The sequence below is a fragment of the Python bivittatus genome, unplaced genomic scaffold (genome assembly GCF_059951505.1).
Source record: "Python bivittatus isolate LINGU-HERP-01145 unplaced genomic scaffold, Pbiv_v1 ctg000510_np1212, whole genome shotgun sequence".
NCBI classification, from domain to species: Eukaryota; Metazoa; Chordata; class Lepidosauria; order Squamata; family Pythonidae; genus Python; species Python bivittatus.
In genome coordinates, this window is record NW_028277081.1 from 2,578,767 (window position 1) to 2,600,743 (window position 21,977).

Sequence of the window (21,977 nt, forward strand, 5' to 3'; positions counted from 1 at the left end):
GGGGTTTCCCGCAGCCCCGAACCTCTGTGGCTGTCCACAATCAACGGCACCCTCTTTACCTGGGGCGGATGGTCCAGCACCAGCTCAAAGGCCGGCCCGCCAGAGCCAAAGCGCAAGACGTCTCCTGGGCCCACCTTCACGGCCACGTTCTGGATGTGGCAGTCGTTCACAAAGGTGCCGCTGCCTGTGTTGAAGTCCCGAAGAATGAAGCTGTGCTCCGCGTCACTGAACTCGATGGCTGCATGGTGGTCTTCCAACCCTGGAGACTGAAGGGTGCTTTTTAATGTAACTTTACTATTTACCATTCAGAGCACAAACAAAACACAACACCACCCGAGAGGCAGGGTCAGAAATACCACCTCTGAAGGGGAAGCTGGGAGGCAGGCGGTTCCAGTATCTTTTCTCTTCCATCCCTGTGGAATCTAAGCAAGCCCATGCCCGTTTCTTTCCCTTTCTTTTTTTTTGATAAATCACAAATATAAAGGTAAAGGGGAGTCAGCTTAAAACTGAGCTGAGGACTCACAGACACAACAGTGCAACTTTCTCACAGCAGCATGGAAGAGGTTTACTCTTTACCTTCTTCCAGAATGTTTTTTTCCAACTTCCTAGTCCAGCCTACATCCCTGGGACTCCCATCCTGCCCCTGTTTAGCTTCCAGGCCAGACCACGTGCTTGGTGCTGAGACCAGGACAGCCGACTGGTTCTCTTAGAAATGGAGAGCCCCAGCTTCCATCCCCTCTCTCTACCCTGTTGCTGCTGGGGTCTGCCTTCTTTATAGTAAGACACTAAGCAGAGGCTGATTAGATCTTTGTTGCTTCTTGTGTCCAACAATGAATGGGGTGGGGGATGGACTGGAGGGCAATGCCTGCAGGGAGAAAGCTGAGGTCTGCTTTGCTGAGATCTTACTGAGGCACCAGAGAGACAAAAGTTAAAGAATATCAGCAGTAGCATTTTGGGGGAGAAATCTGGATCATTTAGCAGATTTGACATGTACAGCTGGCTGCTTCTACTTTTTTAGACAGGTTCAAGAACTGATGGTAACTAGCAGGTATCTGCAAAGGAACACCTGTGGTGAGTCTGGATGAAGAGTGCTGGGTTACAAGTACTAATTAGCAGTGGCCAACCTGGTGGACCTTGGACCTCAACCGGTAAATTCTGCACCCAAGGCCCAAGCAAACAGGGTGGCTCAAAGTGCAATTCCCTAAGCAAAACCTGGCCCATCCAGGATTTACCATGGACTAGCAAGCCCTACAAGTCTCCTCCCTTTATGCCCAGAGTTGATCATCGGCTTAACACAAAGCTTCTCCTTTAATTCTCAGATTACAAGTTTCCCTCCAGTTCCCCATTCAGGGGAAGAGCCATTTGAACAGATTCAGTGGAGTGGGAGAGCGGTGGGGTGGGGTGTGGGGAGAGCCTCCAGCACCCCACCAGGGGTCACACGCAATGACCAACATCATACAGAGAACATTCGTGCCTTTACCTTAAGTACGATGTCTGAATCATTGTGCTTTCCTATCGTAGTTGTCTTTGGCCTCAGTGCCAAGATGCCATCGGAACTCCTTAGAAATGCCTTCATTCTCTCTGCCAGACAACATTAGCGAGAGAAAGCAGTTTGAATAGCTGAGGGGCCCTTCAGGGGGGCAACGGCAAAGGCAGCCCTCTGATGCTGATGCTCCAGGCTATTCACTAAAAACTGCCCTGGGACCCAGAAGAACTATGAAGAAGTCTTTAATTCATTTTGCCCCTGAGAGCGTTGCTATATTAGGAAGGTCTGTCAAGCCATTTCCCCTAATTTAGCCCGCTCTAGAAATCCTCAGCTCACAGCTTCCACAAGTCCCTGCCAGCATGGCCGAAGGAGACCCACCAGAGTGCTGCTTGGCGGGCACCAGGTTGGAAAAGACTGTTAGGCAGTCAGGATCCCACAACGGGTTTTTCTGAAATAGCCAACAGGAGCTTTTCATTCCCAGTCAATGGCCTGGGTGCTGCAGCCCTGCCTGAGTGTTGAATCCACCTCCCATAACCCCCAAACTTCCACCCTGACTGGGGAGTTACAGCCTGTGCTCCAAGATATCCATGGGGCACCATGACGTGGGGGAAAACTACCCAGGGAAACGCAGGTCCTCCATCCCATGCAGGCAGCATTCCCCAGTGGGGATCTAGAGTTGGGAGGGGTTCTTGAGATGCCAGGGACTGAACCCGGACCCAAAGCAAGGGTACTGCCCTCTGCTGCCTGGCAGACCGTCTTCCCTCCCTTGGCCAACAGGCATGGGGAGGAGGGGTGATTTACCTGATTGGGCCCCCTCCTCTTTGCCTTTGTACTTGCACCGGTGCCCAGGGCTGCCCTCAGGGCAGAGGCACCCAGAAACCTAAAAGGCAGCCTGCCGCCTGGCACTGCCTGGCACATGGAGGCAAAACAAAACTGAGTTGGCACCCACAGAGCCCTGTGCAGCTGGGCAAGGGCGGCAGCTGCTGGGACCAGCCTGACACTTGGCAACAAAGTCTCCGTGGCCCCCGCAGGGACAAACAGATGGATTCGGGGGCGCTTCCAACCAAGGCAAGAGTGGAGAACGAAATGGCAGCTTTCAGGGCCTCCTCTGGCAAGACGCCCCCGGCTTCCCAAACCAGCCAGCGGATCCTCTCCGTCTGGGACACCGGCTGCTCTTCGCTTTGGCTTCCCTTTTGTAGAGAAGCAATTTGGACCACGCAGGATCTTCCTCTCTGCTGGTTCTGGTATTTTTAGATGCGATAATGTGGTTTTATGCATCCCTTTTGGTGGGAGTCGGGTGGCGTATAATTTAATAAGTAACAATAACGATGATGCGCCCGTGACCCCTCCTGAGAACGGAGTGGCAATGCGCACAGCAGGTGAGGCCCTTGTGAGGCGCTGGCAGCCTCTGGGGGCCTGTGAAGGGCCTCCGGCCTTGGGGCCCGAGGAGTTGGCTGAGAGCCTGCGTTTTACTCCGAGGCAAGGCAGGAAATACCCTGAATCTTCGGGGGCCTCCCAGAGCCTCGCCCTGGACGGCCTGCGAAACCGGGGCCCATCTCAGGGGCCAAAGCCAAGGGCCCCGGGGCCCCCAACAGCCGTAAGGGGCGGCAGGCCAGAAACTAAATCCGGCGTCACTCCGCTTCCACAATTAACCAGCCCGTCAGAGCAGCCCCCAGTAGCGAGACGGTGGGGTGCGGGTCCCTGGGAAAGCCCCCTCCGGAGACCTGCCTCTCTCCCGGGGCTGAAGGGCGGACTACAAGGCCCATGTTCCCCGGCTGCTGCCCAGCGACCTCCCCGCTCGCGCTGCGCAGCCCCCTCGAAGAGGAACGCAGCGCTCTGCACGCGCGCAGAGGAACACGGACACTCACCGCGAGCATCCCAAGCACTGCCGGTACGGGCCCGCCGAGGCGCCGACCCGCCTCCCGCCAAGCGGGGCCGTGCCCATGGTAACCAAGCTAGGCCACGCCCTTCCGCCGGAAGGAGGCGCCGCGTCCACGCCCCGTCTCTACGGCAACCAGTTTCGCGCGCACCGAGGCGGGGTTGGTGGGCTCGGTCCCCATGGAAACCGGGCGCAGCCGTCCATCTGGTGCACGCGCAGGTGCCGCGCCTGCAGGCGGAGTCCCGGGCGGGAAACCAACCCCTTTTAAGACGGGCGGACTCCAACTCCCAGAATTCCCCAGCCATCATGCTGCAGGCATGAATTCTGGGAGTTGAAGTCCATCCATCTAAAGCACGCTGGCCAGGGAATTCTGGGAGTTGGAGTCCACCCGTTGTAAAGGGGCCGAAGTTAAGAAACCCTGCATTAAACTGCAATGGGCAGGTCCCACAGGGCAAGCATCACCCATGCTTTCTCTGGCAATGCCTTGCTCCCCGGGCACCGGTTGCCAAGCAATGGGCCCCCCAGGGAGAGAGCTGGACCCCACGCCTTCCCCGGTTGGGGTTGCTGGATCGGGTCCCCCAAGGGCGACCCCCAAGGGACCCCATCCTCCTCCAGCCCCCTCGAAACGAAACCAGCAGTCCCGGGAGCAGCGTGGGGGGCAAAATGCAGCCCTCCAGAGACCCCACTGCACCTGGAAGAGGAGGGTGCAACAGCCGCCTGATTAAAGCAAGGGAGCAGCTCAATCTCACCCGTTTATTCTCTTTTTAAAAAAGGTCTTTGTCTCATCGCTCCCCCATTCCAACTTAAAAAGGTTACATCCCCTTGGAAAAATAAGTTTCACATTTTAAGTTCAGCAGCTGCAAAACCAGAGAGGAACGGGGGCAGGCGGTCCAAGGAGCCCCCTCCCCAAATGTATACATTCTCAGGGCTTGCAAAAGGTCCCAATGTTCAGTGTCGGCGGCATCCGGGGGATTTCAGAAGTTCTTTCTTTGGCCGCTGCAATGTTTTATTTCTGTGCGGCGGACCAGGCCGTAAGGCGCCTGCGTTTTCTTCACGTCGCCTAAAATCCACGTCTGCTGAAAAACGAGGCAGGGTCCGAAACCCACTTCCCATCAAATGGGAACTTGCCACAAAAAATTAAAAATCAGCGTGGCAGGCAAGCCAAACTGGAGTGCTAGTTTGGAGGGTGGGAAGATATATAAAAATGCCATAATTTAGAAAAAATACATATATATATATATATATATATATACACACACACACACACACACGCACAAACACACCATACCAAAAAAGGTTCATATTGCTAAGACGGTATTGAACGCGACTCCCCCGACATGGATCTGAGTTTCAAGCGACGGGATTTGGCAACCTTCCCAAATTTTGCATCCACCAAGTTGGAGAAATGGGCATTGGGGCCGAGTTAAATGGGGAGGGTCCCTTGGAGGAAAAAAAAGGGTATTTCCAGAACCCTGGACTGGCCAGGTTTCCCCCGGCATCACGAACGGTAGTGATAATTCTTAGGAAAAAGACCACCGAAGCGTTCTGTGAAATGAGGGTGCTCGGGGGCACATCCACCCTTTCAGAGCTGTTCCCAGCCCCACTGGGAAACCAGGTCCTGCTGACTGGCGGGGGCGGGAGGTGGTCTTCCGGCTCGGTGTGAAAGCGTGCAACTGGACCCCCCCCCCCCCCAGAAACTAAGTGCTTCCTAGTGTTTTCTGCAAGGTGTCCCTCGAGCGGCTTCACGGCTCCTCCTGGGGATCTGGAAGTTTGTGGGGGATCTCGTCGTACTGCGGAGGGGGTGTCAGCGGCTCGATCGTGACCGGGCCGGGAGGGGGTCCCCCGAGCTGGAGGTTCTTCAGGTGCAGCTTCTCAGACTTGATCCGCCGCACTTTCAAGGGCTTCAGCCGTTTGCTCAGTCGGGAGCTCTGCCTGGCAGGAGGACGCTCCCCGCCGGGCCCCGGGGCCGCTCCTGTTGCGGCGGCCGGTCTGGTGGGGAGGTTTTCATCCAGGCCGGTGAGAGATTCGTAGGAGGGAAGAGAGACGCTGATGCGGGCCCCATGCTCGGTCTCCAGCCTGCCGCCCGGGTAGACCCCGTTGACCACCTCCTCGTAGCTGGGCACGTAGTAGTGCGAGAGGCTCTCTGCGTCCTCTTCTTGGCTGCGGGCAGGATTGGGACATGTGACTGCAGCCCTCAGATCTGGGTGTCTCTCTTTCAGTCATTTCTAACCCCCCCTCTTTTAAAATGCTTTTAAGGCTGGGAACAAATGCACGAACGACATCAAAAGCCAAGGTTAAAAGTAGCAACAATCAAGCGATCGATGGAGAGACTGTTACAATTAACGCTTGGATCTCACTTGCCACACCGTTGCACAAGGGTGGCTCCCGCCCCCCACCCCCCGAACGCAAAGAGCAGATAATCAAGGGCAATTTCCTTGCACGTCGCAGCCCCGGGTCTCCCTCCCCTCTCCGGGCCGTGAAAACAGGCCATGCCCACATTTGGGTTAAGGCTTAATGTGGGTTTGTTCAGTTTTGGCCCGGCAGAGCACGGGAGTGTGGCCGGAGGAGTCCGTAAACGGGAACTGATACCACTAAGCCAAGAAGCTGTGGCTTGTTCTACCAACCATGTTTTAAAGCGATGGCTTGAGGCAACGGGGGAATCACTGTCCACACACTCAGACGTTAAGGGGCTTGTCTGGGGAGCTACTGGGGTTCGGGCTATAGACCACAGCTTGCAGCTCGGTGTGGCTCTGCTTCTTGGATCCAAAGGATCTCACCCGGGGCCCGAAGCCACAGCTCGAAGGGCAGGGCCCGGCCGGGGAAGGCTGGCTGAGGTTGGCTGAACCTGGCCCCACGATTAAGCAAACCGCAGCCCCCGAAGAAGCCCTCGGTCTACCTATCTCGGCATCGCAAATCACGTTTCAAGCCACTCACAGCGAAGGCTGAACTGAACCCCAGTGCTACGCTTATCTGGGTCCCAGAGCAGGCCGGGGCCTGCAACAGGAGATCCACGCAAGGGCTCAAGGAGGTTGCTACGCACCAGGCGCTATGCTACGACCGCGCAGGGCGAGGAAATGCTGGACTTGGACTTTCCTGGGCAAGTTTCTTGGACTTGCCAGCATGGTTTTAACTTTGTTACGCCCGTTATGTTCGTGGCTGGCCGTTACGTGCGCACCAGGAACTGGGGTTTAAGAGAAACTCCAGGGAGCAGCCAAGTGCGCTGGCAGTTGCGGGGCTCAGGCCCTCCCTCCTTCACCGCCCCTGCTCACCTGTCTTCCGGGGGAGGCCGCTCGACCGAGGACTGCGGGCGTATCCGGACGACGTCGTCTTCGCGGTGCCTCTGCTTCCTTCTGTCCCGGACGGTCAGGCAAATCGAGAAGAGGAGCAGCAGGATCCCGGCTCCGACCAACACGTAGGCCACTGAGAAGGTCTTGTTCCTGTGCAAGGGTCCCTGGTGGATCTCTGTCTCGTTGTGGGGGAGGCTGCTGGCCGGGTGAAGTTTGGCGCTGAGGCCGAAGCCGGGGACCAGGTTCCAGACGGCCATGATGACTCCGAGGACCAGCATTCCCAGCCCAATAGCCGTCAGGGCGTAGTGGGAGCCGTTGGACCTGGACTGCGCCATCCTCGATGCCCTCCGGACCTCTCAGGGGAGATCTAGTGGATCCCTTCCTCCTCCGCTGTTGAAGGCCCCGGGCTGGGTTTGCTCAGAAGATCCGAGTAGGAAAAGGGGATCTGGAGAGAGAAGGGATCTGGGTCAAATTCAGATGAAGAATATTCTAGGGGAGACAAGGGGTGCAGAAGGAAATTTCTACAGAAATTAAAATTTGGCCCGTTGATGTGGAAGAACTAACATTTGGAGAAATAAATGATCTCAGTCCTTCTGGTTATATGAGTCACTTCTCTGCAGAAACCCCCCCCATTGTTTGGAACTCAGTTGTCCCAAATTACAAAGGATTCCTCCTTTTTGCAATACTGGTCCTGGAAATCATCACAATTCCTAATTCTGCTCTTGGGAGGGGAGAGTCAGGAAAGCTTCCTTAATCTTTGCAGATTTCTTTCATTCATGACTTAGCAAATGGCAGAACCTGGATGACCTGCCTGGCCTTGGAAAAAGGCAGGGTGTGTGTGTGTCTGGCTTAGTAGCTGGATAGGAGACCACTAGGAAATCCCAAGGAAATGGAAAAACAGCCTGGAAGTAGGCACTGTTGGTGGCTTCGTCGTTGCCACCAAAAACACTGCGTGGCACAAGCAGTCACAAGCAGGAGTTTGGCTCAAAGGAACTTGAGTGTCACTTTTTCTCCAATTTGTCCCCCCGGGTGTCTTGGATGACGGTTCCCATCGTTACGGAGGATGGGAACTGCAGTCCAACGCAGCTGGAGATCAGTTGCTTGGGATAACCCGAGTTAAGGGACAGCTTTGAAAAACTAACCGATGGAGTAAACTACCAGGGACTGACTTCCCAAATATTTTTACTCCTTTGCCTAACGTAAGTGAAGGATTCAACCCAGACACACACACACGCACACCCATCAGAGGGGCCCTCGCCAAATACACACACACAACCCCGCTGCAAAATGGGTGGGGGTTATGGGGCCTCTGCCTATATTTCTGGGGACTCTCAAAAGCAGAGAGGAGAGAAAGAAGCATCATTAAATATAATGTTAAAAAATATATACTCCCCACCCGCCAAAGTGCAGATGATCGGGTTGGAGGAAGCGGAACGGAGCCGTGCCCTGCCTGAAAAAGGAGCAACCCATCAGGTTTTGCAAACAAACAGGACGAAGTGGCCGCTCAGATCAGCTGCAGGCGGCTGGATTTAATGGCTCCATCCGGAACCAAGCTGGAAAGTAAGAAGAGAGCCATTAACGCTTCCAGCAGGGCTCTCTCTGCTCTGAAGATCTTCTTTCTCTTCCCTAGCACTGGACTAGATGGGGGGTGAGCAGCTTTGTTTCCCACTTAGGGGATCTTGAAATCTGCCATCCTTTTAGAGGAGTGCTTCTCAACCTTGGCAACTTTAAGATGTTGGACTCCAATTCCCAGAATTCCCCAGCCAGCTTGGGGAGTCCAACATCTTAAAGTTGCCAAGGTTGAGAAACACCATTTTAGAGCCTCTGAGCCAAAATGCGATGAATTTAGAGCTATTTTTCCCTTTTCTGCTGCTTTGGGAAAAGAGAAAGGGGGTGCAAGGACACCCACCACTAGATTTATCCCCAACCCCATGGAATAACACTTTGCCAAACATTCGGGTACACCAACCCACGTTTGGCAAACTCTGCTTTAGACGACAGCTATTGTAGAGTAGCTGCACTCGAGAAATAATGACACGATTAAAATACAGCCCCAGACCCAATTTTAGCAAATCCCACTAGATGCAAAACCGTACACGCTAGGGAAGGCTTAGCACGCGCTAAAAAAAAAAAAATTACAGTAATATGTCGACGCAAGCCCAGCAGAAAAGTGCAGACCAGATTCGACAGAAGAACTAAATGCCATTCTTTCTTTCCATTTCAGGAACCACCAGGCTGGCTCATGTAAAGTTAATCATTGTTAACACTAACCACTTTCTTCTTCCAGATGATAGAACGCACTGCAGTTAATTCACTGTAAATGCTCCCAGCTGTGCAGCTGGAGAAAAGGGGACAGAGCTTGGTTTGCAATACGCTAAACTTAAGAAATAAAAGTCTTCCTCACTCCTGATGGAAGATGCAGTCATCTTGGCAACCGTACCGAAGCAGCTTGCCTTCTTAAGGGAGTTTTTTTATTTCCTGGTGGTCTCCCATCCGACCCAGCTTGCTTTCTGGGATCAGCCAGGGTCGGCGGGGTGCTGCCACCCGTGCTGGACAAAAGCTGGCTTGTCTCTGCACTCAGCCCCCGGCTGGCGTTCCCCTGGTTGCTTCTGAGGCTGAACGAAACCCGACAGAGGAGCGAGGGGGGAGCAGGCAGGGTGGCTCCCTCTGAGCCCAGGGTCAGACATGGGTTCCCTCCCCTCAGTCACCCGCCAAGATCCGCCACCCAGCACGGCTGCCAGACGGCTCACCTGCCCCAGCCTCAGGGCTTCCACTCTGTGCCATTTCTCGGAAACACACCTGCAGCCCTGCCCGTTTGACAGAAAGCGCCCAGAGGAATGGGCACCCCTGCCAAGAGGCAAACAGATGCCTTCTGGGGAGGCACGGCCCCTGTTGCCACCTGGCTGAACGGGAGTGACCAGGAACAGCTGGCGCCAGCGAGGAGTGGGCCTCCCATAAGCCCCCTTGACCGCTTTCTTCCGGTAATTCCAGCACTCCCCTTCTGCCCTTGTTCTCCGGCCTTCCGGGGAAGGAAAGGAAAGATGGAAGACTGGCAGATTCCACGGGATCTCCAGATTTGCAGAAGTTCCAAGAGGAGGAAAAGCCAACGTTGCAAAATGAGGACACAGAACCACATCCACGCACAAAATGGAGCCGAGCGCTGCCAGATGGACGGCAGGAACATTTCCAAAATAGAAAGCCAAGCGGGGTGAAAAGGGCAACGCCAGAAAAGGGCACACCTCTGGCCTGGACAAGGCACCCCCCCCCCATGAGAAACAGGGGGGCCGTCTGCGTTTCTGCTTCTCTCGTATGGGGTTTCCTTTGCAGGGGAATAAAACAGCAATTCCGTGCTAGCAAAGTGCCCGAAGCCACATTCAAGAGCTTGGATTCCTGTCAATTGCACAATTTGTGCGTGGAAGGAAAATGATGTGGGCAGGAGGAAATCAGAGCCAGGCCTTCTGAAAACAAAAGCAGTTGTGAAAAAAAGAGGGAAGGGGAAGACCGAGAAGGGTTAGAACCGAGCACTGGGAAAATCCGAGCACCTCGACTCGCCAGTCTGGCCCAGCTGATTTGGTTTTGGAAGCCGACCTACCCTGGGCCCCTTCTTAGTCCCTGTAAAACTCAGTTGCAAGTTTTCACCGTTTTGAGGCAGGAAATGCAAGAAAACTGGCATACCCCATCAAAGCAGTCTTAATATAATTTGAACACACAGAAAGCTTTGGGGCCTCATCCACCAGTAATGCAGGGAAATGGATCTGAAGGCCTTTCCCCCAGCTCTGGGTCCAGGAAGACCCGGACCCAGCTCTCCAGCATAGATAAAACTGGGATGAACTCCTCAGAGGAAGGAGATACATAAAATTTTAAAAAGAGCAACCCCTGTTCCAGGCTGACTGGTTGCCTGGAGGATTGCCATAGGGGAGCAGGCATTTACAAGCACGAAACGCACACTGGCCGTGTTTCCGAAGCGGTACACGCTGGCCATTACTGTACCATCTGTGGAAGGACTGTGGGTGTTTGCTTGCACCCCCAAGGTCTGAATGTCTGTAACGGGGTGGCTCCAGATTATATTTACAGTCCCACACGTTTTACTTGAGAATGAAGTCCTCTTAACCCAGCACCAGATTTGCACTGTTTAACACCAGTTAAAACTTCACTCACGCCAGCTGCGGGCAGGCAACTCCAAAAGCCCCACGCCCTTCCTTTTCAGGGTTCTTGGCCTATACACCAGGCTGAAAGGTGCCTTCTACAAAAACGCCACTGGGATTTTTCCACCAACAAAACCATTCCTACAAGGTCTGAGGCTAGAAAAAGCAGGAATGATCTTTCAGCCTAGTGGCAGATTGATCCCCCCTCAGGAGATCCCTCAGGGGATCATGTTTCCAGTCTTCCTCAGTGTGGAAATCTGCCCGAAAATTTAAGAGCTTGGCTGTCATAGAGTTTCTCCAGATAACTGCAGATCAGATTTCCTACCTGTTCCCTCCTCCAGACAGCTCTCAGCACCCACACCGGCATGCTTACGGTGAACAGAAAGATCTCTGAAGGGTGTTCTGTGCAACAATCAGACATGGATCTGATAGCTGATCCGTAGGAGCTCCTGGGTGCCACCCTATATGCTCCTTCAAGAACAAGATCCAGAAAATAATGGGGCTGCCAGCGGTTAAGATGCTGCAGTTAAACAAATTCCAGACGGGATACTGTAAGCATTCTGGGGTCCAATGACTCAGGAGCACGGATTATTTTGAACGAGTTGTTCAAGAAAAAACATACTAGTGATTCTGACCGACCTAAAGAGCTGTATCGGACACCAAAGTATTTTCCTTTTGAGACAGTGCCTGGGAAATAAATCAGCACAACTCTAATTAAACTGCCAGACCTGACCAGGGACGTAGCAACGTTGCAGGACAACACACTTCCGGAAGAGGAAACCCAAAATCTATAAAATTACTTCAACGCACATATTCTGCAGGCACACACAGTCATAACAGCAGGACCGGTTTTTAGAGAGGCAAAACTCCACCTTTGTTTGCATCAGCATGACGCGGGCTTAGGCCTAATCGACATACATTTCCATAAAATGAGTGGGCCAAGGATAAACTGGAGCTAAGCTGACTGGTATTAAAGCAGTGTCTTTTAGAAAGCGCCTCGCAACATCTGGAGTGGGACACAAGGAGGCCCCGGCTGAACCTCACAGCTTAGCAACACCCAGAGCGCCGCAGAAGGCCCCCTTCCTCTGGGGAAAGCCTTAGACTAATCCTAGCGCGATCTGGGTGCAAACTCTCCATTCATGCACCCCGGCCACTGTACCCTCTCGCGCAGGGAGTCCACTGCACGGCTGCCGCGAGGGTCAGAAGGAAAGGCGGATGGCCGGACTGGCCTCCTGTCTTCCAAGCTTTTAAGCTCCCTCCTAAGGCAACCGTGGACCCTAACCCAGCTGAAGGCCAAAACACAGAACACGGGCATCGCCGTGTGCCCAAAACAGACCAGCGGCCACGATGCCCATGAGGAGCACAGGAATAATGATTTGGCCAAGCGGACGGCTTTTCATCGGGCACCCAAAGGCATCCGGATCAGGCCCCGCCGGAGCTGAGGGCCAGGCAGACCACGAGCCACGGACGCAAGAGGAAATGACACACCTCTGCCGAGTTGTACCAAGACAGGCTTACTGCAAGATGTCGCAAGGAAGGGACGAAAGGCTTTGTCATTCGCTCTGACTAGATTTTGCGGAAAAGCCCCGCTGTCCTGCCCACCCCCACCACTTTCCTCCAAAGGAAATCATTTTTCAAAACTATTTCCGATGAATAAAAAAAGAATGAGATGCCCGGGGGAACAGCTGGCCTGTGGGTGAAGCCGCTTTTTCCTGGCCCTGCTTCTCTCCGTCCATCCCCAGCCGGTCTGCGAGTCACCCAGACTCTCCAACGCCTCGGAAGGATGAAAGCGGGCTGGGTAACGATCCGGTTAGCACACAGGGACGCGCACGTCGCCCTCGTTGGCCATTCTGGGAAAGAAGGCACCTCTCCAGGAAATTCAAGGCAGTGGTGACAGCGCCCACCGGCCAAACCGCAGACCCTCTGAATCACACCTTTTCCCTTTCGAATCTGGATTGTGCAGGCCTCCCATGAAATCAGCTCACGAGTACTAGAAGGAGAAATTCCCCAACACCCGTGGAAACAGAGAGTCTCCTTGCTGGGAAGAAAATGATTCTGCAGAGTCTCAGCTGAAACATTCTGTCTATTTGGGGGTCCCTTTGCTCAGTATGGCACAAAGGAAACCGCTCTCCGCCCCATACATTGTTTCCTGCAAAGGTCATTCAATGGCAAAGAATGCGTGGGCCCAGATTATCCTGGTGCGAATAACCGTCTCCCGGATAAGTCGTATGATGCATTCAAAAGCTCTTTTGCAGAACATTGGACGTGCGCTAAAGAGGGACTGACTTTTCAACCACCTGCTTTTAAACCAATATATAGAGCAATCAGCAAGATAATCACACACAGAACCCTTTGATTCTGAAGGAGAATAAAGCAGAATGGAAGAGTGGGGAAATCAGTATCCAATCGTTTTTTGGCTTTATCATTCGGAAGAAATATTCTAACATGGGACACAATTGCAGCCCTCTCTATTCCTCTGAGTTTTGCCTATATTTTTAGAGATCGGAGAGACCAGGTTAAATAGATCATCATGGAGAAAATCTATCTACGTGCTTGCTAGGAGTCAAAAACGACTTCGTAGCACATAATCAATCGATCAATCACCTATTTTGAGTCCATCTACTGAAATAGATAGGATGAGTTCAATTGAGTTTGATGGAATGCAACTCTGAATGTCAGGAGCCAACTAGACACATTAAATCTTCCCGTCTCCTCCACATTTTCTTTGCTTGCAATTCGGAAGAGCCTTTCTGTCTTGGATCACAAGTCCTAGAACTCCTCAATGTTACAGGAAACCCTGGACAGCTTTGAAATTCTGGGATCTGTAGTCCCAATCTGTAACGAGGGTGCAGTGTTGGGCGAAGGCTGCTTCACCCCACTTTCAAAAAAGGCCACCAGTTATTGCCTTTTATTTCTGGTCCTTGGAGACTGCAGCGTGAAATCCCCATGGAGCTTCTGGACAAGCTCACCTTATCCTGACAGTCCTGTGTTATTATTATAATTATTATTTTGTAAATGCTGTATTCCCATCAAAGCTGCCACACAACCCTCATTAGGCTGCACAGAAATAAAAATGAGAAAGGGTGTCAATTGTCCAGGGTTGCTGAACTCACCTTCTGTTATTCAGGAAAGGGGAAAAAAAAGATACTAAAACAGAACAAACGGTACAGGAGGGGGAGAAAAGGAAGAAAAAGATTTTAGTGATAAAAAAAAGCTGAGGCCCACGAGCTCAGGGCGCCTTAGTGAGATCAGCCATGCAAGAAAATTAAGGTCACCTTCTCGATTGCCTAAAATACATAATTTTAGGCAATAAGATAGAATATAACACCAAACAAATTGGACAGATTTGCCAACTTACAGATGTGCAGGCCCAGGGGAAAAAAGTCAGAAAAACAGCATTTTCTGCTGGTTTATAGCGTGAGTCATTATATGTACCTAATCACTGTGGTTTATTCCCTAAACCACAGTTCAGCAGACCATGGCATGGGCTAAATTCATACACTGTCCTATAAACAGTCATGAGCTGGCTTCCTAGAACGCACTAAGTCATAATGTGGTCGGTTTGAATTTAAGGCACTTGTACAAAGCCACCTGTGGTTTATCCAATCAATTATAGTTAAACAAATTATTTCTTAGATTGGCATCTAAACCAGTCCTGCATGTGAAAAATCAGATGAGTTTTGCCCCAAGTCTGAGTTACTATCCTTCTGGGTTCAGAAAGGAACATTTCTCTGCATCTAACTGCAGCACGTAGCCAGTCTCACTTGCTTGAGTCATCTAAGCTTCTTCCTTTGAAGACGGGTTTTGATGGGACCCTTTGCCCCAGCCAGATGGCCAGGCTGCATCTGGATAGGCTACCCTAAGCGTAAGTACTGAGTTAGTACTGATAAACCATGATTCCTTGCTTTTCATTACAGTCTCCCCCAAAACACTTGTTTTTGAACACAGAGTTGAGCTAAGCTTCCTTTCAGATGTTTGCAAGGGAGTGGCTGAAATGTGTTATTCTTACTAACTGGATCTGTAAATCTACCTTTCCAGCAAGACGCATGCACCGACACGCACGCACCTAACACACGCTAACAACAAAATTCACACTTGCGAACCAACAAACCAAAACACAACTAAAAGTGAATATTAGGAAAAAGAAAGAGGCTGGTGCTGGGCTAGTTCAAAACGATTCCCGACTTCCCATTTTTCTTTCTGACTTCCTTTTTGTCAAAAGGTCAGCAGCTGTGACAACATCAAAACTGTGTTTTTTTTAATCGCGCAGGGAAGGAGAGGCGAGCCCTGGCAGGGTCTGGTTAAAGTCCAACCTCGGAGAGCAAACGGGTTTTTCCACTCGGAGGCCAGCGCTCCTGCTTCAGAGGGGGACCCTGCGAGGCGCCGCTCCGGCTTCGGCGGGGACCGTCGGGAGCAGCTGCCAGCGCGCCAGAGGGGCCCGTGTCGTGTGCCCGCCGGGCCGGAGCCGCCCGCCCCGCGCAGACCTTCCCTAGCTTTCCCGGACTTTCGCAATGCCCTCCCCGGCTGCGGCTGGAGGGGGCCCCACCAGGAGATCCCTCCGCAGGCCTCCGGGGCTAGGAGGCCCCAGGGAAGCCGAGGGGCCGCTGCTGAGGGGAGCGGTCCACGGAAGCACAGCGCTCCCCCACGCAGTGCAGGAAGCCCCCCCCCACTTCTCCTTGGGAATCGGGCGACCCTCTTCCGCTGCACCCACCGAGGCAGGGCAAAAGGGCCCCCAAGCCAGTCTCAGTGTGGCACGACGCGATCCTCGGCAGGGTTGCGAAGCAGAACTCCCCTGCGGAGCACGACGCGAGCCCCGGAGAAGCAGCGGGCTCAGGCGCGCGAAGCTTCCTCTCCGCGCTCCGCGGGACCGGCCCCAGGAGGCCCCTGCCCAGGCCTCGGCCCCGCCGCTGCAGAGGCGCCCCCCCGGGCCCCGATCCTCGGAAGCGGCACCCCGGGAGGAAGGAGGCCGGGGGCCGCTAAGCCGCTCCGAGCCCACCTGGCGGGGCTCCGGGGCGGGCCGGCGGGGGAACGGCGGGCTGCGCTCCGCCCCGAGGCAGAAACGCCGCGGAAGAGCGGGACCCCGACAAGCAGCCGCCGGCTCGGGGCGCGCCGGGACTCGCCCGCGGCCGCCTGTCTCCGCACCTGGCGGCCCGGCGCCGCAGAGGAGGGCCGCTCCGTCCGCCGCCTCGCCGAACCTCGCGGGGCGCCCAGCGGGCAGGGGCGCCGCGGCTCCGGCTCCACGGCGGATCGCCGCCTGCCCCCGAGGTGAGCGAGCGGGAGGCCGAGGTCCAGCGCGCCCTGCGCCCGGACAAAGTCCTCGCCCGCCGCCCGCCCGGAAGTGCGCCCGCGCCCGCGGAGGGGGCGGCGGCCGAAGGCTGCCCGCGAGGCTCACCCGCCCCGCGGGCACCGCGGCTCGAGGGTCTCCCGCGCGGCGGGGCGCGTGCGTCCCGGACCGGGGCCGAGGCGGGCGGCGGCGGCGGCGGCGGCAGCGGGAGAGGCGCCCCGCGCGCTCGCCTCGCCTGCCTGCCCGCCTGGGAAGCGCCGCGGGGCGCCAGCCGGGCAGCCGCGCGCTGAGGGCAGAGGGCAGGGAGGGGCGCCGGCCTGGCTCACCTCCGCGCTGGGCTCTCCTCCGGCGGCGCCCGCGCATGGCCGCGCCGCCTCCCGCTCCGGCTCTCCCGCGGCCGCCCGGCCCCGGCCTCGGCTCGGCTCGGCTCGGGCTCCGGCTGAAGCTAGGGCTGGGGCTGAGGAGGCCGGCCGGCCGCCGCCCCCGGCCCGCCCCACGCCTGCTGGGCCGGTCCTCGAGGCCCCGCCCCAGCCCTAGCCCCGGCCGAGGCGCCGGCGGCCCGGAGCGCAGCCGGATGGCGAAGGGCCGCCCGCGCCGCGCCCCGGCTCTCGGGCGGCCTGGGAGCGAGCTCCCGCCCCGCGCGGCAGTCTACCCCTGAGCGCCGGGACAGCAGGAGCCTACCTCAGCGCGAGGCGGCGGGGCTGCGCGCGAAGCCTGTTGCCGAACGGCGCGGCGGGGCGGGGCGGGGCGCGGCTCCCCCTCCTCAATCCGCGCCTTCGCTGCCTTTCCGGGAGGGGAGGCTCCGCTGGAAGGGGGAGCTGGACTAGGGCAGGCTTGGGCGCCGGCTCGCTTCGCATCGGGCGCCCCCTCCGCGCACGACCCCGGCTCTTTTCTTTCTGTTGGCCCCCGAGCTTGCTTAGATCCCCCTCTTCTCAGGCAGGGTAGATCCCGTTTTAAATGGGCCGGGGGCTCACCGTTCTCATCAGACCCAGAGCTGGGGGGCAAAAGGGGGGGCTCCTCCGACCCAGAGCAGCTGGAGGGCCCCCGTGGCCCCGAAATCCGGGCTGCACTTTCTCCAGAGTTTGCTTGCCCGGAAAAGGAGCCTCATTCCCAGGAGGGGGGAGTCTGTCTGTCTGTCTGTCTGTCTGTCATCCCTCAGCCGCCTCCGCGGCTGCCTCCAGTGCCCCCAGCCCTCCCCTTGGCCAAAGTCTGCTGCCTCTTCTTCTTCTTGAGAGAGCAAGTTTGAAAACCAGGTGATGGCGTCTAACATAACAGAGGCACGGAAGGCGCAAGCCGTGCCCGTTTTGAGCCTTTATGCCCGACGCGGTTCCAACGTCACTCAGGACGCTGCTTGCGGCCGCGGGATTGGCCTGCTGCTTTCCGAGTCACGCTGGCCAGCGTGCTGCTGCGTGTGGCGCTTTGGAAAGTTAACACTGACAAATGCTGAAGGACTAATTAGAGTTGCCCGCTGGAAAGAGTTTGCAAAATGCCAAGCGTTGCCAAGCTGTACGTGGGCTGCTCTCGAGAGCTGCTGCAGACAGGCCTGATTCACAATGCAAAGTGTGCCCTCTGCCCAGGTCCCTTAGAACAAAGCCTTTTCAAGCCTAGAGCTGTAAAGGGTGTGTGCGTGTGCTGTTGTTGTCTTACAGTAAATCCAGTTGATTATTGGTTATGCGGGGATCAGTTTAGTTGTTTTGCTGTAAAACCATGCTTTAAATTTCTTCCTTTATTTTTGAATAGAAAAATCATCCCCTTTGGCAATCTTTTGGTAGGTTGGGTGGTCAGTGGCAGCCTGGACTACCACCCAGCCAACTTGTTTCCCTTTTTGCTCATTGGAACACGGTCAACTTGGCATGCTCTGACTGGGCATTCTGAGTAGGTCAGTTTCATTCTGACCTCAAAACAAAGTCCCCCCCATTTTCTGAGCACCCCTAATACTCCTGTATCAGAAGTCAGTCCCACATTACGCTGAGCCGTAGCTTGTTTTAACTGTAATAAACCAGTGTGCTGGATTTATGGTGGAGAGGTAGATCGAAACTATGATTTACTCACTACAAGTGAGGGCTAGGTTTGCACAACCCAGAAAGCCAAACTGCATGATTGCTTGTGCCATGTGTGAGCCAAATCACTCTGACCCTATAAGAAAGGGCAACGCTAAATTTCCTTGGTGCATACACCTGAAAGATCTATCTCCTCTAAAACATGCTTTATGGAGCTGGTGGAGGGTTCATGAGCAAATGTCCTCTCCCACAAAAGTCTCTGTGCACAGATGGTTGATATTCAGCCAGAGTTTCCTAAACCTCACGGTCAATGGCTATCCTGGCCGGGGAGTTCTGAGTTCTGCCTACCTGGACGTGGGGGAAAGTGGTGTGAGCATCTGTGCCAACCCAGAGACCCTGAGCGCCTCCAGCCACGGGCAGCCCCGCTGGTTGCACAGGTGAGCTGCTTGACGCCTCAGGATTCTTTTGACACTCAGTTGGGCTTCTCACAACTGAACTGAAACACACACACACACACACACACACTCTCCTCAAAACCAAACAAGGAAGCTCTGCTCTTTTCTGTTTCCTCATTATATTCTGCTGTGACCAGCGAGTGGCTGATAACGTTCATTTCCTTTTCTTTTGAGCGTATCTTCACCAGCCCCAGCTCACTGGGAGCATTTGCTTTCCTGACTCAAAGTCTTGACTTTTCACCGTGCCCCTTTCCTTCTTCCTCCTCTTCTATGCATCCTTTTGTATCAGAGATCTCCTTACGCTCTTATTCAGCCACGCTGGCCTCCTCTGCTTTCTTCCGTCTTTTTCCAGTCTGGACCCTGTTCGCAGTTATCCTTTAACAGCTCCTTTTTTTAAGAACCTGCTCTCGTCTTTGGCCCCTGAGACACCCACCTTAAAGCCAAGATCTCCAACGCTACACAAGTGTTTAGTGTCAGGTCAAGAGCAGCCGATTCCTCTGTGCCCTTCTCCACTCAGGAATGTCCTGGAAGAAACAATTGTGCTCCCTGCCCTCTTGACGCTATAAATCACCTTATGTCTTCCAGCCACAGAACTCTGAAGCTGCCAGAAAGTAAGACCGGAAGGGAAAAGACTTCTTTGACAGCAGCAGAAGACAGATCTTGCCCAACTCCAAGGCAGAACCTGGAAGCAGAGAGGAAGGCCCATTCACCTCGCCCCACGGGTGGCTAGGGCAAGGGTCTGGCCCATTCCCCCCCTTGATCTGAACACCCTGAACACCGTCCCGTTCTACAGGGGAGGAGGAGTCAGAGCGGATGCACAGGTCTCCTTTTCTCCTCTTGCCCTGGGCTCCGTGGCCCATCCCCTCAGGCCACAAGAAGGCGTGTGCCACGCCGCAGCATGTACAGAGGGCCCCACGGGGTGAGGGAGCAGGCGGGGCTGTGCACAGGAGCCATGCGCTGGCGCAGGGAAGATGCACAGGCCGAGCCGGTGATTTGTTCCAGATGCCTTCCTGCTGACTCCAGAGCCGCGCAGGAACAAATCCTCCTCTGTCTATTCAAGATGTTCTTATTAAGGACTAGGATGAACCATTAAAAAAAAAGGGGGGGGGCTTCTTCAAATTTCAACCTGCTTCTCACTTTCAACCTTTTTTTGCCAAAGCAAGTCCCTGCCAGAAGAATTAGAATATCCCTTTGGTTTTGTTTTTCGTTTTTTCCCAGGGATTGGAGCAAACCTGATCCACAGCAGTGAAATGAAGCTCCGGCTGCTCGGCGGGAGCTAAACAAATTCTGGAAGCAATCTCGAATCCAGGAGAGTTTGCAGATTTTAAAGTAGAGAGAGTTCCTCTCGACTGGCCCTCGGCTCCATGCGGGAATCCAAATCGGATCTTTCCTATCCAATGGCATCCAGCCTTGCTTGAACCCACTTTATTTTATTTTTTTATTTATATATCAAATTTGTCACCGCCCATCTCGTTAAAAAACAACTCTGGGCGGTTTACAGAAAAGAAAAATATTCGCCCAGCGAAGGGGCGTCCAGCCTCTCTCTGCTTCGTCTCAAATTTGCCTTTGCTGTACTTTTAGGAACTTTTCTGAACATCCGGGTGGAATCTGCCTTCCTGTGACTGAAGACGGTTATTCGTGTCCTGTGCTCAGAGATGGCACTGGTCTTGGCGGCCTTCTGGTGCCATCCTCCCGGTGCAGAGTGTTTCGTTTGTCTCTCTCCAGTCCAGTAACGAGACAGCTGGCAGAAAGGGGCGTCCAGTCTCAAAGCACCCATTTCTCCCCTGCGCCCAGGGGAGATCTCCTCCAAAGCACCCAGAGATCTCCTCTGCAGGGATCAAGACGCCCGTCTCTCGGGCGGCGTGCTGCCTGAGTTGGCATCACCTGCTAGGCACGCAGCTGGCTGGTGAGTTGGCGGCTGGTTGTGTGTGTGTATCTGTGGGGGGGGATCCCGGCCCAACGCAGCTAGTTCCTGGTTCTGCGCTTGCAGTAATTTCAGTAAACCATGGTTCCATTAACTATAGGCTAGCATGTGGTGGAAGCCGGTCTGTGTGTGTAAACACAAGCATTGCATTTCCCACCCAAACCATCTGCCGAGCGCCAGCTGCCCGGCTACACTTGCCGATGGAGTATACCAAATCCTCCGACCATCATCTCTCGCTTCTGGTAAACAGTTCGCGGGTCACCCTGCGGTTGTTGCCCAAATCGGGGCCTGCCTGAGGGAAAGGCCCCAGTGCCCATTCGGTGCCCTCCAGATGATGGGGCGATAGCCCCCTGCCCAAGCTTTTGCTAAAACTGGGCCAGATCTGCTTCACCATTTCCCAAAAGTTTTCTTCCCTTGCAAAAGAGGTTTCTATTAAAAAACTTAAGCTGCTTTTGACGTTTCTTTCTAGCTTCTTGGAAGGGAGGGAGCCGGGGAGAGGATGGTACCAGGAGAGACAGGGCATTCAGACATGCCCGTGGGTCGCCTTGCAGGGACACTCCTCTGCGCCCAAAGAAATTCTCTTCTGCCTGCAGAGCAATCCAGATGTTACTTTCCACTGGACTGAATGACAACAGCCAGGAATGGACATCGTCATCGTCATCATCCTCATCATTTCCCACCTTTATTTTATACAGCAGTTGTATACACCACCCAAAAACTGTTGTACACCACCCAGAGTTGCTTTGTCTGAGACAAGTAGCTATACAGATGTAATATGTACACACACACACACACAACTCAAGGCAGAGTGCATAATGCTCCCACCTCCTATTTTCCCCATGACAACAACCCTGCGAGGTGGGTTGGGCTGGGAGGGAGAGACTAGCCCAAAGTCCCCCAACTCTTTTTTCACCACAGAAAAAAATGCAGAAAAAAAGACATCATTTATCTATAAACATGGTTTTTAATGTATTTTTATTGTATTTTAGTTAATATTTATTCTTGTTTTACTGTAAACTGCCCGGAGTCGCTCTTGAGTGAGATGGGCGGTGATTAAATTTGAAATTTAAACACACTTTGGTGCAATACTTGCGCAAGCCACTAGATGTCGCCCCACGAGTGGCTGCTGAAGTTCATAAATCATTTACCTTTTTCCTTGAAAAAAAACCCTCTGAAAATGTGATGGGAAAAGAGGAAGGGGGGAAAAAAGGCGAGAGCAAAACTGATGGAGGCTCAAGAGTGACTGATTATAGGAGCTACGCATATTCACCTCTATTGAGACAGAACTCAGTTGGGGCTGGGGGCCGGTGTTTGCAGCCCCACTTCTGGCATCTCGCTGGGGCCAGAAGGGTCCACCGGAAACACGAGAAGCAGGAGATGACTGTCCTGAAGCTGGGAGTTTCTCTCATCTAGCCGTAAACCAAGTTCCAAACCATCCGCTGCCTTCGCCCACCCCACTCTGCCGTCCGCCACGGCTTACGCTGCACGTAAATGGCTGGCTGCATTGTGCGAAGTGG

General features: G+C 54.3%; 3 protein-coding genes across 6 annotated transcripts in view; 1 reads left to right on the top strand and 2 right to left on the bottom strand.

Annotated features, from left to right (window-relative positions):
* The window catches only part of FHAD1 (forkhead associated phosphopeptide binding domain 1), a 31,135-nt gene extending 27,543 nt beyond the window's left edge, over window positions 1–3,592 (bottom strand). Inside the window, exons 1-3 of the mRNA XM_088147651.1 lie at window positions 3,355–3,592; window positions 1,481–1,581; window positions 60–266 (exon numbers count right to left, since the gene is read on the bottom strand). Of these exons, the coding sequence (XP_088003777.1) occupies window positions 60–266; window positions 1,481–1,576 (303 nt within the window). The 5' untranslated portion in view covers window positions 1,577–1,581; window positions 3,355–3,592. The remainder of the gene's footprint in view (window positions 1–59; window positions 267–1,480; window positions 1,582–3,354) is intronic.
* Window positions 3,593–4,104: 512 nt separating this feature from the next.
* Window positions 4,105–16,562, bottom strand: TMEM51 (transmembrane protein 51). Of its 4 annotated transcripts, none has more exons than XM_088147667.1 (3): window positions 16,408–16,562; window positions 6,635–7,097; window positions 4,105–5,525 (listed from the first exon to the last, which is right to left on the bottom strand). In XM_088147667.1, exons 2-3 carry the CDS (start codon window positions 6,985–6,987, stop codon window positions 5,108–5,110), a joined length of 771 nt encoding a protein of 256 aa, XP_088003793.1. In that variant the 5' UTR covers window positions 6,988–7,097; window positions 16,408–16,562; the 3' UTR covers window positions 4,105–5,107. The 4 variants fall into 4 exon arrangements, with proteins under 4 accessions (XP_088003793.1, XP_088003794.1, XP_088003795.1 ...); XM_088147668.1 differs by lacking the exon at window positions 16,408–16,562 and adding an exon at window positions 15,940–16,052; XM_088147669.1 differs by lacking the exon at window positions 16,408–16,562 and adding an exon at window positions 15,509–15,633.
* LOC112540068 (uncharacterized) lies at window positions 9,490–21,977 on the top strand. The gene is made up of 4 exons (XM_088147569.1): window positions 9,490–9,633; window positions 15,020–16,062; window positions 19,122–20,442; window positions 20,930–21,977. Exons 1-3 carry the CDS (start codon window positions 9,490–9,492, stop codon window positions 19,264–19,266), a joined length of 1,332 nt encoding a protein of 443 aa, XP_088003695.1. The 3' UTR covers window positions 19,267–20,442; window positions 20,930–21,977.

Bases quoted from the DNA above. Each gene is read 5' to 3' on its own strand.
- TMEM51 (XM_088147667.1), bottom strand. From the start codon at position 6,987: ATGGCGCAGTCCAGGTCCAACGGCTCCCACTACGCCCTGACGGCTATT. The intron at 5,526-6,634 runs GTGAGCAGGGGC...TCCTGCCCGCAG, and splicing joins CGGCCTCCCCCGGAAGACAG to CCAAGAAGAGGACGCAGAGA.
- LOC112540068 (XM_088147569.1), top strand. From the start codon at position 9,490: ATGGGCACCCCTGCCAAGAGGCAAACAGATGCCTTCTGGGGAGGCACG. The intron at 9,634-15,019 runs GTAATTCCAGCA...TTTTGTCAAAAG, and splicing joins CCCTTGACCGCTTTCTTCCG to GTCAGCAGCTGTGACAACAT. The intron at 16,063-19,121 runs GTGAGCGAGCGG...TATGTCTTCCAG, and splicing joins GATCGCCGCCTGCCCCCGAG to CCACAGAACTCTGAAGCTGC.